The sequence below is a fragment of the Komagataella phaffii genome, chromosome 2 (assembly GCF_000027005.1).
Source record: "Komagataella phaffii GS115 chromosome 2, complete sequence".
NCBI lineage: Eukaryota > Fungi > Ascomycota > Pichiomycetes > Pichiales > Pichiaceae > Komagataella > Komagataella phaffii.
The window spans coordinates 1117850-1135215 of record NC_012964.1 but is presented as its reverse complement, the minus strand read 5'-3'; the positions used below and the strand labels follow the sequence as shown (position 1 = coordinate 1135215).

Here is a 17366-nt window from a genome sequence, read left to right as displayed (position 1 = left end):
ACCGGAATGAACGAGAGATGACTAAGGGTCTTTTCAGCTGAACGGTTGAACTATGTACTACATGTACCACTTGCGATCGAGTATCGGATATCATAGGTACTTGTCAATTGGGATATCTGTGCTGTGGTAGGCTCTATGTACTATTAAGAAGTGAGCTTGATTGATAATGTGAATCAGTTGGTATATATTGAAAATGCAAAGTGAACTATTATTCTACCGTCTGGTACACTCTTTTTTGGACATGCTTTTCCTCGTACCGTTTTTGTTCCTCTTCGTCGATGAACTCTGTAGAATGAGCCAACTTCCACTGAGCTTTCAAGAACTTAAGTCCTTCGACATTGTATCCAATGTCGTCGACACTCAGAGACAATTGCTTCCTTAACTGATCCCTAACAGAAATAATCAATTGATTTATCTTATCTTCCTTTTGGGAAATCAGCTCCTTACAGTTGTTTCTAACTAGAGTGAAGACCAATCTTGAAATGGTAGATAAGTTGACAATATTTTTTGATCCATTTTCTGAATCAGTCCAAATCTGGATAAACCTGAAAAGCTTGATTGTGTATGAGAAGGGCAAGACTAGTAGCGCATCTTCTAATTGGGAGGCTTTGATGGCAAGTACAATACTCAAAACGTATTCAGCAGGAGTCATTTTCTTGACGACCAAGATAGTGTTGGGAGTAGGCTTTATTGGTTGGTTCAAAGTCTTCTTCAGTTGGAAAGCAGCAAGAGTCTGCTCATATTCTTCTTGAGCGTCGAGTTCTTTAGTTCCCAAGTCCAATGCTTCCATGAGTTTTTCACCAGCCTTCAGAGATTCCATTGTTTGTTTGGTGACTCCAGTAACTTCATCGATTTCCTCTTTTCTCTTGGCCAGGGAATCCTCGTCTTCTTCCAAAGATGCCAATAAGGTTTCTTCGTATTGCTCGTCCATTTCCTTCTCTCTTTCCTCCTGTATGAATACCTCATCGTTGGTTTCCTCCCAAATTCTTATACTATGATCATGAGAAGCAGTGACAAAAAAGGAACCATCCAAAGAAACCGCGCTGCACCATACTTCAGACTGATGTGCTGCAAGTTTTTGAATACACTCAAACTTATCACCATCCCAGTACTTAACCATTCCATCCTTAGAAGTAGTAATAAAATGATGAGTATTGCTGATAAACCGTACACTCATGATAGAATCTTGGTGCCCGAAAATGGATTTGTGACAGTCTCCAAAGTCCAAACCCCAAATCTTGATGTTCTTATCGGCAGAAGAAGTAATGATAATTTTGTTGTCCTGAGAAATGTCTATAGAGAGAACAGGAAGTTTGTGGCCATAAAGGTTCAAGAAGAATTTTAACGTATCAAGATAAAAAACCCTGACACAGTTGTCTGTGGTAGAAACAGCCAAAAGCTGCTGATCAGGACTAACCTTGACAGCTAAGATCTCGTCGTTCATTTCCATGTTTCTAGAATTGACCAAGGACATAGAAGCCACTTTCTCTTTCGATCCCAGAACTTCAACCATTTCAAGTTTGATATCCCACTTTTTAACTTGCTTATCAGCACCTCCAGTGATTACTGATTTACCATCGGGAGTAATATCGAGTTGATACAGTGCACCTTCATGTGCCTGGATAGAGTCCAAAACAGTAGAACTTGCCAAATCATATAATTCCAGGTTACCTTCTCTAGTTCCTAGCACTAATAATGCCCCACCAGGTAAAAATTTCACAACAAGTCCGTATCCACATTCAAAAGTTCTTATGCAGTTAAGAGAATTGACATTCCAGACCTTTAACAGTCCATTGGATGCCGTAGTCAATAATTTGCCATCATCGCTGATATCCATAAATCTAATATCAGTACGATGGCCAAAGGCTTCCACGGAGTGGGCCTTTTTGTAGATCATATCAGTGGATTGGTGCTTCTTAACATTTTCAGGCAGAGAAACAGTATAGTACTCAACACTGTTATTATTCAAAGAGATCAAGAGATCAGCTTTTTCAGTCCAGGTACAATTCCGTATTTTAGCCATACTTCTAACTGTGGCAAAATTTTGTATCAATCTATTAATGTCACCCGACTTCAAATTCTCTTCAACTTCATCCTCATCCAAACCTTTTTCTTTCAATGTCCTAGTTCTCTTAGTCACAGCTTTTTGAATTTCAGCATCGCTTCTTAATCGGAAAATCTCCACGGTTCTATCAGCATTCTGAATAAAGAAAAAGCTGTTTCCTCTAATGGTCTTGAACGAAGTTGTGAGACCTCTTTGCTTGCTCTTTTTCTCAAATAATCCCCTTTCACTAACCTTATTAGGAGCATCCAAATCAAGAGTCCAGACTTTACATTTGTTCTCTGTACCAGTGGTAATGATTATCCTGCGCTCAATATCGATACCCAAAGACCAACATTCTCCGCTATGAGCCACATGTGTTTCAATACATTGCTGTGCTTTTAAATCCCAAAGTTTTATCAAACCATCCTTGCTGACACTAACGAGCCAATCTTCCATTTCTTCGTCATCTTTGGCTTCTGTTCCATCAAGTAGAAGGAGACCAGTGATCTCATTCTTGTGGCCTTTCAACTTGAAAAGACCAGTTTCTCCCACCAGATCCCAAACAATCATAGTAGAGTCTCTGGAACCACTTACAAGTCTTGTGCCGCTTCGATCGAATACTAGAATCGTCACGGCAGACCTGTGACCTTGGAGACTCATTACTACAGTTCCAGATGTGAGATCCCAAATCTTTATACTTCCATCACTATAACCAGCAGCAACAATATTGTTATTATGGTGGTACTCCAGTCTAACAACTTGGCTGGGAGCGCCACTGACAGAGGCATCAGCTGCTCCAATTGGTATTCCATCATGCAGTTTCTGAGAGAGCTCACCAGTCTTAATGTCCCATACCAAAATGTCTTCCAATCCACCGGTGATGACTTTTCCCGTGGATTTCTTTTGAGGAAGATACACAATATTGCTATCTGAACTGATCACTCCAAATGATTTGCCGAGTTCATATCTTTGATATGACTTGACCATGGTAGTTGATATTAGAGAGTGTAGATTAGCAGTAGAAAATTAAAGAAGAAAAAATTTCGAGTCACATGACTGAAAAATTTAGATTATGTAAGGACAGATTCCAATGATATACGGGATTGGATTACAATACATGAATTACTCGGACCCTCTTTATGCTTTAATCATACTTTCATTAGCTGCAAAACTCTTCATCCTAACTGCTCGTTTTTGCTCGTAAATATTCGACGAAAGTGTCCATCATCGAAGGCCAGGCTGCATTTTCATCATATGATTCGATAAAGTTATCTTTCTGATTCCATTCACTCATAAACAGAAAAAGCATCTGCCATTGATCTTTAGTGATTGCAAATTGCCACTCATCATTGATAAACTGACACCATTGACTCATCTTTTCCTCGCCAAAATAGTGGGATAGTAAGAGCTTCCAATATTCTACAGCAGTATCTTTTAGTAGGGTTCTTTGGTTGTTGTCCAATAGAAACTTGAAAGTAAAATCGTACACTTTCTTCAGAAACTGTTCATCATTCTCTAAAGACCTTTGAAATTCCAATACTTTCTGTCTCATTTCATGTATCGAAGATATCCCCGCCTTTTCCCAGTTATTTACGAACTTTGCTCTTTCAAAAACTCCCATTTGTGTCGATTCTAAAAACTCTGCCAGAGCTAACACCACTGGATCTTCAACTTCAAACTCCAGGTCTTCGATATACTGGATCGTACCGTCAATACCAATGTAGTCCTCGCCATCTTGCTTATATTTATTGAATAGGCTGATCAGACTTCCTTTCTGTTCCTGTGTGAGGAAGTTTTGGCCTTGGGAGTTCATCGAGGTCTGAGTCAAGTAAGCTTCTACAGCATCTTCAAGATTCCATTTATACTTGGTGAGCCAAGCTGTAGCCTCAGAATCTCTAAGATCAGTCACTTCTTTGAATGACTCAACTAACTTTTGAACAGATCTGGGTGCCATGGGTTTATTTTCGTTGAGAAAAGGAAACTTATATGCGCCAACAAAGAATCTAGTTTTACTATTTATCCAATGTCAACTTGTTTGGACAATTTGGTGACTTATAATTGATAAATCTCGCGAAAAAGAATTTACCAAAACCTGACAAAAAGATGCAATATCAATATGTTTCAACCATTGGAGGGTTGGCCGAGTGGTCTAAGGCGGCAGACTTAAGATCTGCTGGACGGTTGTCCGCGCGAGTTCGAACCTCGCATCCTTCATTATTTTTTATTTTGTTTTTTTGATTTACATGCACGCGCCGTCACAGTATTATTGACTGTCAAGCAGACCATTCACCCTTTCTAAGACTAAATGAATAAATGTATGAATTCCTAAGCCACATTCACCACAGACATACTTTATCTGGATTTATTTTTCTCTCGTTTCCCACCTAGTGACTTATCTGTCCCTCTACTGATCTTCTCGAATCTGCTGTTTACCCTTCTTTTCCCTTTATCTGGAGGGGGAGATTGTGGTAATGTCACTAAGACCATTGGATAGAAGCGCATTCTTGAGCGTGTTTCAGTCCGAAAATGTTTTGCCCGATCTTCAGCAAGACTGGGAGCTGGTAAAAGAGTGGATAAATCAGTCGTTGGAGTGTCAAGGGAGCACTAAAGATCCACCTTTGCGTATTCGTACAAGTCTTCGAAGCTTAAATAATCAACACTCAAGTGGGCCCCATCTCCGGGAATTATTCTTGAGAGTGTTTAGAAGATATCCAATTGTGGTTGATGGTTCTCTTTACAACCGTTTGAGGGCTGTCAAGGCTGTCAACAGGAAAGTGGTTGAAATTGTAAGGTGCATGAATCTTGATGAGAACGACAGATCTGCTGTTGAGCGAGCCACAAACGCAGTACTACAAAGGACTATCCGGGAATGTCCTACTTTGGAGAAAGATCTTGAGTCTATGATCTTAATTGTGTTAAACGGTCAGGACTCTTACGAAGAAGAAAGAGCGTTCAAGGCTATGAAACTGATACACATGGGTGACTATCTTGGAGAACTTACAGTCCAATTGATAAGAGCTAAACTTGCCAGCTATATTAATATTACTTATGGAGGCAAATGGGATCACTACGTTCTTCCCGAATTGAGAAGCTGGCTATATGAATGGCTTCTGCCCAGAATTTATCGGATTATCGACCCAAACAGCTTCAGGGCCGACAGTTGGATCCAAGTCATATATGATGAACTAATCACCATCAGAATAAATGAGTCGTTTGATATTGTTGAAAATTTTGACATAGCAGAACCTTGCCTAGAAGAGATGAAGAATTGTCTTATTCACACCCATGTTCGTGAACACTTAGTTTCCTACTTCACAAAACTGTGCCAAGAGAGACTACTACATGCTGGTATCAACACTAGCACTATAATATCGTTCTACCTGTTGGTCATTAAAGCCTTCCTGAAGCTTGACCCTAGAGGCGTTCTTTTAGACAAGGTCTGCAGGCCCATAAAGCACTATTTGAGAGACCGGGATGATACAGTCAAGAGAATCGTGAAAGCACTACTTGACGAGAATTCAAATGAGCTCGGTCAGCTTTCCAAAGAGCTCTCCAAACCCCCATTAGCTGAAACTCACTTTATCCATGATTTGAGAGACCTACATTGGGTGCCAGACCCTAGTGAAGCACTTCCAGATTTCAAGAAGAACAAGATTAGTGATATCATTGAATCCTTAATTTCCATCTTTGATTCGAAAAATGTTTTTGTAAATGAATTCGTATCAATTATTTCATCACAGCTTTTAGATCTTACAAGTTACGACTTTGCTGATATCTCTCATAAGATTGATTTGCTTAAAGTAAGGTTTGGCGAGAACGAGTTTAATTCACTAAATGTGATGATCAAAGATGTGAATGATAGTAAAATCATTGATAGAAAAATACATAAGAATTGTGCCACAATACCGGAAAACCTTCATTCGTCAATCATATCCCATTTATTCTGGCCACAGCTTGAAAAGGATAGGTTCCTTTTGCCACTTGAGGTATCCAACAGCATAGAAAATTATGTGAAGGAGTTCTCAACGGTCAAGCCTGAGAGATCTATCGAGCCAATTCACTCCCAGGGTAGAGTCACGTTATCCATAGACGTGAATGATCAGACCAGAAGCTTTACGGTAACGCCCGACAAAGCTGCGGTGATTCTGAAGTTTTCCGCAGATGATTCTAGCCGAATAAGCTGGGAGATAGAGAAATTATCAGAAGAATTGCAGATGGATATTGCTCTTTTGCAAAAGAATTTGCAATTCTGGCGTCAAAAGAATATTCTTCAGCAAAGCGGATCAGTCTGGTCATCCGTCACATCCTTCGAAGAGCAGGAATCGGGTGTATCTGAGGACACGAATGCGCATGATCATAATGATCAGGAAGAATTGGCAGAAACAATGCAAAAGTATTGGCCATTTATCGTCGGAATGTTGACTAATCTGGGACCTACTGCTCTCAGCCAGATGCATTCTTTCCTGAAAATGTTAGTTCCCCAGGAGACTCCTTACAATGCTACGGAAAAGCAGCTGGAGCTATATCTGCATTCCTGCATCGAAGAGGAGAAACTAGAAGTGAACGGTGATAAGTATAAATTAAAGAAGTAACGATGCTAATATCTAAAGTTTTTAATAAGTTCCTCAACTAATCCGAGGACATTGTCACCTCCATTTTGTACATGATTATAAGCAGCTTTAGACAATCTGACCTTGATGGCTTCATCCAAAGCTATTCTTAGCCGGTGAAGTAAGACTCCATTCTTGGACCAAGTCACTATTGGAATCCATGAGTCTATTACAATACCAGGGGACTTTCGACCTGCAAGAATGGTATTCAGGTTATAAGTGATCTTCCCACCAAATAATGTGACAGACAAACTCGAAGTTGGGGTTATATCTCTCAAATAAATCTTCGTGTTTTGATCCCGAACCGAGACCTGGGAAGAACGATACACAGCGAAGTCTGAGTGCAATTGTGAAGGAAGCTTAGCTGAACCTATTTTGGATGAATCAATATCAGTCTTGTCAAAAAGTTGAAGTTCTGCTACTGATGACACCGCATCGGATGTTGCGAATAGACTTGATCCTGGGTGAATAAAACAGCGATTTGAAGGTAGAGCCTCTGAACCTATGGTATAGTTTTGATTTTTCATGAAGAGCTTGGTTTCTCTAGCATCTGCTTCACGTGCAATCGTACCCGCAGAACTCTTTAGGTACTTTAGCTCAGGGTAGTTTACCTTTGCAATATTTGGGTAGAAGGAGGCCGTTATAATAGAACTGACTATTTTGAAATCAGAATCATTTCTGTTCAGCACTTGATGATCCCTTGTATAGTTCAGGGGAATGAATCCAATATCTTCCAAAATAGATAAATAGTGATCTCTTGTAGAGGAAATGTCTTTCAATACCATTGGAGACAGACAGTTTTGTTCGCACCACTTATAAGGCGATGTATGCAGGTTGGAGTACTGAACATAAGCTTCCACTATTGCCATCAAATCTCCTTTACCGTTTGCAAATGATCGTTTCACCGCCCTCACATTTTCCTTATTCTCAATGAACGGATTACCGGTAGTTGCGATGGCAGCTAATGTCAAACTTGTCTCCAAGGCTCCCAACAATGTACCGAAAATAATTAACTTACCAGAGTGAAGGTCTACGGGCAACATAGAAAGATACTCACCCAGGTGAGTGAGCTTATCTTCGGAGACAGCTCCGATGTCATGCAAGAACTGTTTAGCGTTATCCAGTAAGTTGTCATCAGGAGAGTCAATACCGGTTTTCAAAAATTCCCTTGCATCTGATATACCCATAGACTTCACAATCAGATAAATGGATTCAAGTCTGGTTCGCATAATTTCTGGTACTGGATGGTCACGCATATTTTCCAGTTCGGTTTCTTTCGAATAGAGTTTATAACAGAGTCCGCTTGTCACACGTCCAGCCCTACCTCTTCGTTGCGTCGCCTCTGCTTTGGAGCACAATGTTTCAATAAGCTTAGTCGAATGAAATTTGGTATCATAAACATTTGTTTTGACTCTTCCTGAATCGATGACTACCACAGCATCCGGAATGGTGATGGAAGTTTCTGCTATATTTGTAGAAAGCACAACTTTCCTAGCACCTTTTGGAGGTTTCTGGAATACTTTTTTTTGATCTTTGGAAGATAGAGCAGAATGTAGAGGAAGGGCCCAAAGAGATCCTTCATTGAAAGCCGATTTCAATTTTCGAATACAACTATTAATCTCCATAGCACCAGGAAGGAAAACCAGGATTGATCCAGAACTGTTCAGCTGGGAATCGATCTTAAAAACCAGTTTAGCAATTAGATCAAGGTCCAAAGGTCTATACTTGAAAAAATCTGAGTTAGGATTTGGGGTTACCAGCTCGTTGTTTCTCTCAATTTTGTAATCGATAAGGTTGATAACCTCGTCAAGATAAAAGTCTTTGATAGGGTAAGTTCTTCCTTCAATATGAGTATGTGCCACATCAACTTTGAAGAATTTTGGAAAATATGCTGATATCAATTGTGGCAGACATGAGAATAATCTTTAGATTTGGGAACTTTCTTCTGACCTTTTTCAGAATCATCAGCAAAAAATCACTGTCAATTGAACGTTCATGAACCTCATCAACTAATATATATCTGATTTGATCTAGGTCGAAAGAGGAATCATCGTCTTTTAACAAGCTTTGCATCATTCTCAATAAAACACCAGTGGTGACAAATGTTATCCTAGTGAGTTTGCCAGTGTTGTTTTCCCCACGAATGATGTAACCGGTTTCCTTGCCACATTTGTCAGATCTTTCCTCTGAAACTCTCTCAGCCAGTCCAATGGCTGAAATTCTTCGTGGCTGTGTACAAATAATCTGCGATGAAAAGTCATTTTGAGCATTCATGTGATCCAAAAGGAACTGAACAATTTGTGTTGATTTTCCGGAACCCGTTTCACCAGTTACCAATACGATTTCGTTCTCCTCTAAAATTTCCACCATTCGATTTCTGTGGGACCAAGCAGGCAGCTTTGTCCTTGATTCAAGATCAATGAGACCAACTCTTTGTTCGTAATCAGCTTTAATCCTGCTTACGTCAGTATGCTTCTTTCTCTGTTTATTTTTGCTCTTAGACTTGCCAGTTACGGATGCTATTTGTGCATCGGTAACGAAAATATCGTCCTTTATCAAAGGACCAGGATTCTCTATGATCTTGCTAATATTCTCCTCTAACCATGAAAACATGGAGTACAACATTTGGTCTCCAATTATGGAGTTCTCCTGTAAGTATGCTACCAGTTGTTGAATGATCGATTGTTTGATATAATTGGCTACTTTCTCATTTGGAGTCAGAATGTGGATACCGGGGAGAGTTGAAGGGTAGCCAGGTGATTTGAAAACTCGTAGTATAAAACACTGGGAACAATTCTCCAAATCCAATTCAAATTCCACAATATTATCGCCAGTCTTTTTGATTCGATCTTCAATAATGCTGGTGATTGCTTCAATTTCTTCCTCCCAAATGTTGAGGTCATCAGATGCTTCAGTTGTTGGTGGTTCATATTTTACCAACTCGTATGTTAGAGCAATAGCGGCATCAACTTCATCTGACCGGTAGCATTCCATCACTTGTTCCTCATCGAAGCCACCGGCTTTTAGTCTTTTGATTATATTATCCTTTTTGGAGTCAATGCTCAGCTTAATCTCAACAGTAGAGTCTCTTTCATCGCGTTGAAAAAAAGGAGGCAAATCATCCTCCGGAACATTGAATAAAAGCCATTCTAGTGAGTTATTGAAGTTATTTGTGTACAGTAAACATTCCTCAATATGGGCGTTTCTAAATCCTAAGAACGTTAAGCTGTCAACATACTCGGGCCTTGAAGCTTTTTTATCTTCAAATAGCTTCTGCCAGCTTCCGCTCAGCAGTTTTTCGATCTTCCTTCTAAAAGCAAAGCCGAGATCCAGCAACGGTGACTGTTCCCAAACCTTTCTGGGAAACGTTACCTCATTTCTTGTGGAGTAGTTAACAGGAATCTTTTTGCTTCTATCTATCTTTAGTTTCTGCGGATTATTAGCTTCTTTCTCTTTTTGTTTTTGAGCTTCTGCTTCATCTTTCCTTTTTTCCAATAGCATTTGAAATGGTTCTTCTGTGTATTCATATTTGTATTTGTAAGGTTTATTCTTTTCCATGTCCTTTCTATAGCTTTCAAGGTCCTTCCAAAAATCCTTATGGTTATTAGGTAGCACCATATGTATATTTTTACTAAATGCGAGTCTATGAAGACAGTAGGTTGCAGCAAAATGTCTTGCCTCTAGAGGAGTTTCCTGAGGTTCAACGACTTCTTTAATAGGCTCAAACCTGATTCTCAATGTCTCTCTCGTTTTAGGATTCTCCCAGCTTAAAGTGACTACAGCAATAAAGCCATCTTTCACTCTCTTCATATCGTATTCCGGCTTATTCCATTTTCTCTTCTGAATATGCTCATGCAAAAGATTCACAGGCAGTTTCCCCGTCCAGGTGCTACTATTAGTGACCAAAAGCCGGTTGGCTTTCCTTTTTTTCTCCGCTTCTTCCCTAGATTCTCTAGATCTAGTAGTTGCAGCAGCTTCTGGCTGTGGGGATTCAGCCTTTTTAGACTTCTTCTTAGCCATGTGTGATGAAAAGTTCACCAAAATATAATATCCTTAACTAATCGCGATGTCTTTCCTATATATTGAAAGGGTCGTTTATGTAATATTATGAATATATGTTTAGCGATATGAAGAGTGATCATTGAGTGGTGGTCTTAGGCTTACGGAAAGCGCCAGGCTTTCTTAAATTAATCCCACCAAACGATAATGGTTTAGAAGCTTCTCTGTCTGGTATAGTATTCGGTTGTGCCAAACGTGGAGGGGCCGGAGTGTAGACCGGTTTACCAACTTCAGGTTTCTTGTACTGGGGTAGCTTTAACGTGTTAAAAGTCCAAGGGGCCGAAAAATTTTTCCTGTCTTCGGTCCTCAGTTTTTTTCCGGGTGTGGAATCGTCCACCGCAATAGGTACGTCGTCCATTTTGCGTTTCTCTGTAGTGAAGTTGAGATTCAAGTTCCTCAAAGCTCCGATCATTTGACTATTGCTAGAGTTTGTAGCACTCGAGTTTTTATTCTTTATTAGGAGTGTCAATTCTGCATCGGGGACCTTTGAAGGAAGCTTTATCGTGTCTGCCGTTGATGAATTCTGATTTGGGGAATCTTTTCTGATCTTGAATGATGACATGGCCCCTGCAGGTAATCCTGTAATCTCTTTAACAGCAGCTTCTTGGGGAGTGCTATTCAACAAAGCTGATACTATATTATTGATCATTGAGCCGAACTTGGATGTAACATCAAGGTTTTCTTGCTTCAGAGCTGGCTCTTGATTGAGAGAAGCGTACGCAACAATAGCAGCAGTCGCAGTGTTGATGAGACTATTCTTTGATGAATACACAGAAGACGTCGAATTCTGAAATGTTTTATACAACTCGGTGAAATCGGTAGCAAATTTCGGATCATCTGGAAGTCCTAAGTCGCTGAACTGCTTCAAAACAGTGTCAGTGGTAGTAGTCAACTCGCTACTAGCCTTGTGGTTGTCTTTGCTATTGGCTTCCTTCTTGGTTTCAAAAGCTGAATATACTGGTTTATTCTCTCTTTCTCTTTCAAGTCTCTTTTGTTTCCTTTTAGTAAACTCTTCCTGAACCCATTTTTTCTTTTTTTCTTCCTCATCTGCAGAAGGAAACAGAACACTAGCTCTTTTTAGCACTCTAGCTCTCAAGTCATTATCTCTATTTTTATCCACGTTCAATTCTCGCCACCTCTTCTTCCTCTCCCTATTATCCATACGAATCTTCTCTTTTAAATCCATGTTTGCTTTTTCAAGAGACTTTCTGTTCAGAGAAGGCGCTATCAAATCAACGGCACTGTTTACGGTATTGAAAATGTTTCGTATAGCATCAGATGACAAACCGGTGATTCTAGACACTTCTTCACTTATCGTGGCAGGTAAAAAGGCTAAACTGTCCATGGACTCACTTTTGTTTGACTCATGGGGTTTTGTTTTCATTGAGTTCAGCATTTGTTGCCTTTGCAAATATAATGAGCTGTTACGAGATAAGGAAGAGTAAAGGTTGGAGATATTCTGAGGTTCTGTTGAAGCTTTTCTAACCATCTGATCTCTGGTGATGGCTAATGTTTGTGCGATGGAGAGACCTCTTTTCTTCGAAGCATCCTGTGCCTTACTAGAAGCAGCCTTTTTAGTAACCGAATCGTTCACAACAGATGCCTGACTATTGGGCAACATATCGGAAGAAGCAGAACCAATCTGAACCTCTTTAGACGGTGGTACTGTCGACCCAGTCTTTCGGTATTCCTGAATTTGTTTCATGGCACTTTGAGATGCATTTCGTATCGCCTCCAGGAGGGAAGAATTACCGGTGGACTGTAAAGGTGACTGATTAAACCCACCAGCACCCGAATTTGTACTTGAATCAGATGATTTATTCTTTTCCTCAGCTCGTTTCATAGGTTTGATTGGAAGCTTGGACAATCTGGCCTTAGCAGCATCCAATGCCTCTTGTGACGTGATTGCAGCAGTTTCATTGGAAATTTTACTCTGCTTAGTTTCTTGGTTAGTTGGAGCATTATCTGGTAAGTTATTAGGATTCGATATAGCCATGGCAACTGCGTTCTCTAAAATTTGATTTAGTTGTGTTTGATCCAGATCATGGGACTCAGATGCCTTCGTTCTACTACTCGTAGCCGTATCCAGATCAGACTTGGAAACATCTGCTTTTTCGTTTCTAGAATTTTCTACAACATTATTAACCACTGATTGAACCATATTGGCTAATGCTTCCTGGAGATTTTCATCAGGAGAAGTTTCGACCTTCTTTTGTTGCTGTTTCTGTCTATTCAAAAACTCCCTCTGTAATTGTTGCTGTTTTGGAACACCAAACTCTTTTGCCAGCTGTTTTTGTTGATTTTGAATACTTTCAGCAGTGGCTGAAGCTAGTTGTTCCAATATCTCGTGTGAAATTTCTTCTGACGTGCCGGACAATAGCTGGTCAATTTGTACATGCTGCTCCGCCAGTCTTAACATGTCTCTGAAATTAACCTCACTTTCAATTTCATGCCCAGTTTGCTGAGAATTGTTTGTCTTGACTGTTGAATCCTGCTGTTGTGATGCAATATCTGATGTTTCTTGGGCTGGACGAGTAGACACACGACTGTCCGCTTGCGGCCCACTCTTGGATGATTCATATTGTTGAAGAATGGCTTCTGTATCCTCTAAAAGTTTTCCATACTCACTGCTGTCATTATTCCGATCTTCAGTAACTGCTTCTGAAGGTAGCTGAGGTTTTTCCTTATCGGCGTGATTAGTTTCCTCTGTTTGTTTCTGTGTTTGGTCTTTATCACTCTGATCGTTCGATATCGTTTCTTCTCCCTGAGCATCTTCCGGAGATGGTTTGTTCTCAGCTTTTTGCCCTTGTTGTTCCAATAAGCCTACAGTATCGTTTACTAAACGGTTCAGGATATCGTCCGTTATCTCTAGTTCAAATTCCTCCTGCTGTTCCTTTGGTGACTCAGACTTGGTCTCCTCATTGGCCTCCACAACATTGCTGACCAAACCGTCCAAAATGTCCTGTGGAAGGTCAAACACCTCTTCTTCATACATGATGATGGTTTGATTGGAAAAAAGAAATAACAATCAGTAGGTAAGGAAAAATGCGAAGTATAGTGAGAGGTGACAATTTATTACCAAAAAGGGATTTACCTAATATATACAAAAGAAACAAAGGATTACTATCAATAATGTTCAAAGACGACAAATAAATTATTATCCTACCACAGTTAAATCAATTCTTGAATGAATTCAACTTGATTCCTATTAGTATTCGTCTGTTTTATTGTTCGGTGACGAGGTAGGAAATGAATCACCAGCAGGCGAGTGAATGGAAGAAAACGTCCCACTGTTGCCAGATGAACCATCCGCTTCAGAACTAAGAAAGATACCAGCCACTGGACTATTCTTGAGTCCTGTGTGAATATGACTGTTTGATTGTGGCTTGGATATGTAGCCCAAATGGGAGTTCGAATTCCGCCTCGTAGTCTTGAAGGAGGAGGATCGTCTCATGTTCTGAGGGTTCAATGGTGGCGACGTGAGTGGTGAGTTGCTATTATAATTCTTCCTTTGAAGTGTAGTTGGTGGGATATATGATTCATCATGAAAATCTAGGAGGTCTGATTTCTGATCAGATGACGAATAACCTCCCATACTGGGTGAGTTTTCAAAATCTATCATGGAAAGTCCCCCATCCATTGCTGCAGTGGCAAGCGCAGCTCCAGATTGGAAGCCACCCAGGTTCAGCTCGAAGTTGACATTATTGAAGTCGAATGTGTTGCTGCTATCGGGATTCAAATTGTTATCTTCATTGTCTAGTATAGGCAATGGATTATCCTCAACCTGGGGGTTGATATCAGCGGTTTCCTCATTGGATGAGACTGAGGAATTGTCCACATTGTATACCGTAGATAAGTGTGTACTTGGCTTGTCTAAGGGACTACTAGACTCTTTCCTTCCTTGAGTCTTCTTTTGCTCTAAAACCTTGTGAATCGAGGCCTGAAAGTCTGAGACATCGCCTGTCAACTTAGCTGCTATATCTGATTCACAATCCCATTCTACTGGAGAGTTAGTTACCAAGTCCTGTTGGGTTATCATCCAGGATAGCACACGATTGATATTCACTTTCTCCTCCTCTGGCTGCAGCATGAACTCGTCGCTCTTCAACTCCGACAGGTCAACATCTTTTCTTACAAGATTCACAATCTTTTCAAGTCCATTCAACACCAGATTGAGTCTCGTTTCTAATAGCTGTACGTATCCAGGTGGGTAGTTTCTGTCCTTGAACCTTTTCCTTTCACTAAAAATACAAACTTTGTTGTCACTGATACAACGGGAACATGGATTCTTTCCATCGCACTTGGTCTTTTTGATTCTACAAGAGTCACAGGCTTTTCCTACACGTTTTTTCCTGTCTTCTGCCATTATTTTTGGTCTAAGACTCCGTTTTAGGGGAGGCCGAGGGAGTGAATTGTTATCGCTGACCACCTAAGTTAAGGGCAAAAAAACAGACGAGCATCAAATTGAGTAATCTACGATCGCTGTAATTTATTACACATAATCTATCTATTCCTAAAGGGGTCTTATAAGTGGGGAAAATGCGAACATGTAAAGGCTTGAATCAGCCAAGTAAAATTTATTCAAGATCTAATATATGTAGCGTCAATTTTCTGCAAACTGCTTCCCAATATCAACTTTAGTTTTCGTCTGTAGGATGTAGGGTTCTCGGTCTGAATTGGATTATGCTCAAAATAAACAGTGTCCAACTGGGGGAGCTTGGATAACTCCTTCTCCACTTCGGCAAATGAGGAAATCTTATTGTAAGAAAACCATAGATCTGTCAAGCTGGTTAAATGCGACATGTTCTCCAGATGCTCAATTTTATTTGAAGTCAAATCCAAAACTTCCAACTTCGTATTCTTGTCTAGGTTCTCAATTTTGGAGATACCGTTATCAGCCAGATACAACTCTCTGAGGTTAACCAGCTCTTCCAGCCCTTCGATCTTTGTGAGCCTGTTTGATTGGATGGATAAAATTTCCAAGTTTTTCAAACTATCTAGATTCTGCAATCTCTGAATGTAATTTTTACCCAACCATAGGTCTGTAATTGAAGACAGATTTAAAAGTTCTTCCCCAATCTCTGTGAGTTTATTACCTCCGAGCTCCAAGGTTTCCAACGATTTGAGATTGGATATATTCTTTATCTCATGCACCTTGTTTTGGACGAGATACAGCTTCTTCAACTTAGATAGCCGATCCACATTCTTGATATTCTTGATCTTATTGAACGACAGATCCAACACTTCTAGATTCTCAAATTCGTTAACGTGTTTACTGATATGGTTGATTCTATTGTCGTAGAAATCCAGTTCGGTCACCTGATCCTTTTTAGAAATTGCCTTCAGTGGGACCAGAGAGTCAACCAAGTTCTGACGCAGACATATCCCAGTCAATTGGGCAAATCTATCTAGGTTCAAATTTTCTAGGGATTTCACTTTCAAGTGGACCAGGTCTAAGTACTCCAAGTCAGATGCCAACTCATCGGCCAAGTCTTCATCGGCAGCAATCTCCTGCGGATTGGTATCATCAATAAGGCTGAATCCTGTTGCGGTGTCCAATGTACTTATTGGATTTCCTGGAGCCTGAACATCTTCAGGATCTGTTTCGTAGATGGAATTGTTATCACTAGAATTCAATGCAGCCTTCTCTTCTTCTTTCGACATTTCGTATGATTTCTGTGGGTTCCTAGCTTGAGCTAATATTCCTACGCGATCTTTGGGGTAGATACCAAAGATTACATAATCAGAGACGAAGTTGATGTCGTCTAAAGGACGAAGAGAAAGATGGCTACTGCTTGCGCTAGTTGGCTGGTACTATAGGAGACTATGCCAACCAAACAGGGTTGCTTCAACATCCATCAGCGAGACAGAATTGTCCTCTTTTTCGTACTTGCTATATTTTACCCCAGCTTCATTCTTACCTACAGCATGTAATCCAAGTTGGACTGCACACGACTTGCACTTACATCCAATCACCTTCGGTAAAACTATTTGGCTATAAACAACACTTCTAAAATAACTTAACGGATGGTATGGTTGATGGATTGCTCAGTGGGCAAGTAGTTAGCCAGAACAAAATCAACAACTTCTCCCACAGTCTTGATCTCATTGGCGGTTTTGTCATCGAACACAACATCGAATTCCTCTTCCAGAGCGACTAAAGCATCGTTCAAATCCAAAGAGTCCATTCCAAGATCTTGAACAAAAGTGGTTTGTAAATCGATATCCTTTGTCTTGACCTCAAATCCCCGCAACACAGAGACACTTCTGGTTAGGACATCCTCTTTGGTCAATGTGGAAGCAGATTGTGTGATGTTGAAACGTTTGCTTATGATTGATGGCGAGACGAAGGCAGGTGTTTGAGTTCTCACCACAGCTACTTGTGGCAAGTACACCTTGGATGAACGTAGTAACTGTCTTGAAACGTTTCTGAGCATGATTAAAGTATGAAGAAAGGCGAAAAAAGTAGGACAGTTTTTTTACTTGGTTCCGTTTCTGTTCTAGAAAGTTGAGGCGCGAAAAGTTGAGGTTCCAGTGGAGAAGACGTTACGTAAGAGTACTATCTCTGAAAAGGGTTACCTAAGGTCCCCTATGTGATTGGGTGAAAAATGAAGTTGGTAATCAGTCTGTTTCTGTTCTTAATAATGGAACTA

The 17366-nt window shown here is 40.2% G+C and overlaps 7 protein-coding genes across 7 annotated transcripts; 1 reads left to right on the top strand and 6 right to left on the bottom strand.

The window, feature by feature from the left end:
* Nucleotides 1-208: 208 nt before the first annotated feature.
* On the bottom strand, nt 209-3031 carry PAS_chr2-1_0606 (Nucleolar protein, specifically associated with the U3 snoRNA; the record flags this gene model as incomplete). Its single annotated transcript, XM_002491478.1, has 1 exon — nt 209-3031. One exon carries the CDS (start codon nt 3029-3031, stop codon nt 209-211), a length of 2823 nt encoding a protein of 940 aa, XP_002491523.1.
* A 193-nt stretch (nt 3032-3224) lies between these two features.
* PAS_chr2-1_0605 (Putative Nedd8 ligase) lies at nt 3225-3998 on the bottom strand (the record flags this gene model as incomplete). Its single annotated transcript, XM_002491477.1, has 1 exon — nt 3225-3998. The coding sequence occupies one exon, from the start codon at nt 3996-3998 to the stop codon at nt 3225-3227; it is 774 nt and encodes a 257-aa protein (XP_002491522.1).
* Nucleotides 3999-4515: 517 nt separating this feature from the next.
* Nucleotides 4516-6636, top strand: PAS_chr2-1_0604 (Subunit of the Anaphase-Promoting Complex/Cyclosome (APC/C); the record flags this gene model as incomplete). Its single annotated transcript, XM_002491476.1, has 1 exon — nt 4516-6636. One exon carries the CDS (start codon nt 4516-4518, stop codon nt 6634-6636), a length of 2121 nt encoding a protein of 706 aa, XP_002491521.1.
* Nucleotides 6637-6641: 5 nt separating this feature from the next.
* Nucleotides 6642-10674, bottom strand: PAS_chr2-1_0603 (uncharacterized protein; the record flags this gene model as incomplete). The annotated part of the gene is made up of 2 exons (XM_002491475.1): nt 6642-8521; nt 8634-10674. 2 exons carry the CDS (start codon nt 10672-10674, stop codon nt 6642-6644), a joined length of 3921 nt encoding a protein of 1306 aa, XP_002491520.1.
* Nucleotides 10675-10792: 118 nt separating this feature from the next.
* On the bottom strand, nt 10793-13708 carry PAS_chr2-1_0866 (uncharacterized protein; the record flags this gene model as incomplete). Its single annotated transcript, XM_002491474.1, has 1 exon — nt 10793-13708. One exon carries the CDS (start codon nt 13706-13708, stop codon nt 10793-10795), a length of 2916 nt encoding a protein of 971 aa, XP_002491519.1.
* Nucleotides 13709-13921: 213 nt separating this feature from the next.
* PAS_chr2-1_0602 (Hypothetical protein) lies at nt 13922-15079 on the bottom strand (the record flags this gene model as incomplete). The annotated part of the gene is made up of 1 exon (XM_002491473.1): nt 13922-15079. One exon carries the CDS (start codon nt 15077-15079, stop codon nt 13922-13924), a length of 1158 nt encoding a protein of 385 aa, XP_002491518.1.
* Nucleotides 15080-15294: 215 nt separating this feature from the next.
* On the bottom strand, nt 15295-16377 carry PAS_chr2-1_0601 (Conserved nuclear regulatory subunit of Glc7p type 1 protein serine-threonine phosphatase (PP1); the record flags this gene model as incomplete). Its single annotated transcript, XM_002491472.1, has 1 exon — nt 15295-16377. One exon carries the CDS (start codon nt 16375-16377, stop codon nt 15295-15297), a length of 1083 nt encoding a protein of 360 aa, XP_002491517.1.
* Nucleotides 16378-17366: the final 989 nt, after the last annotated feature.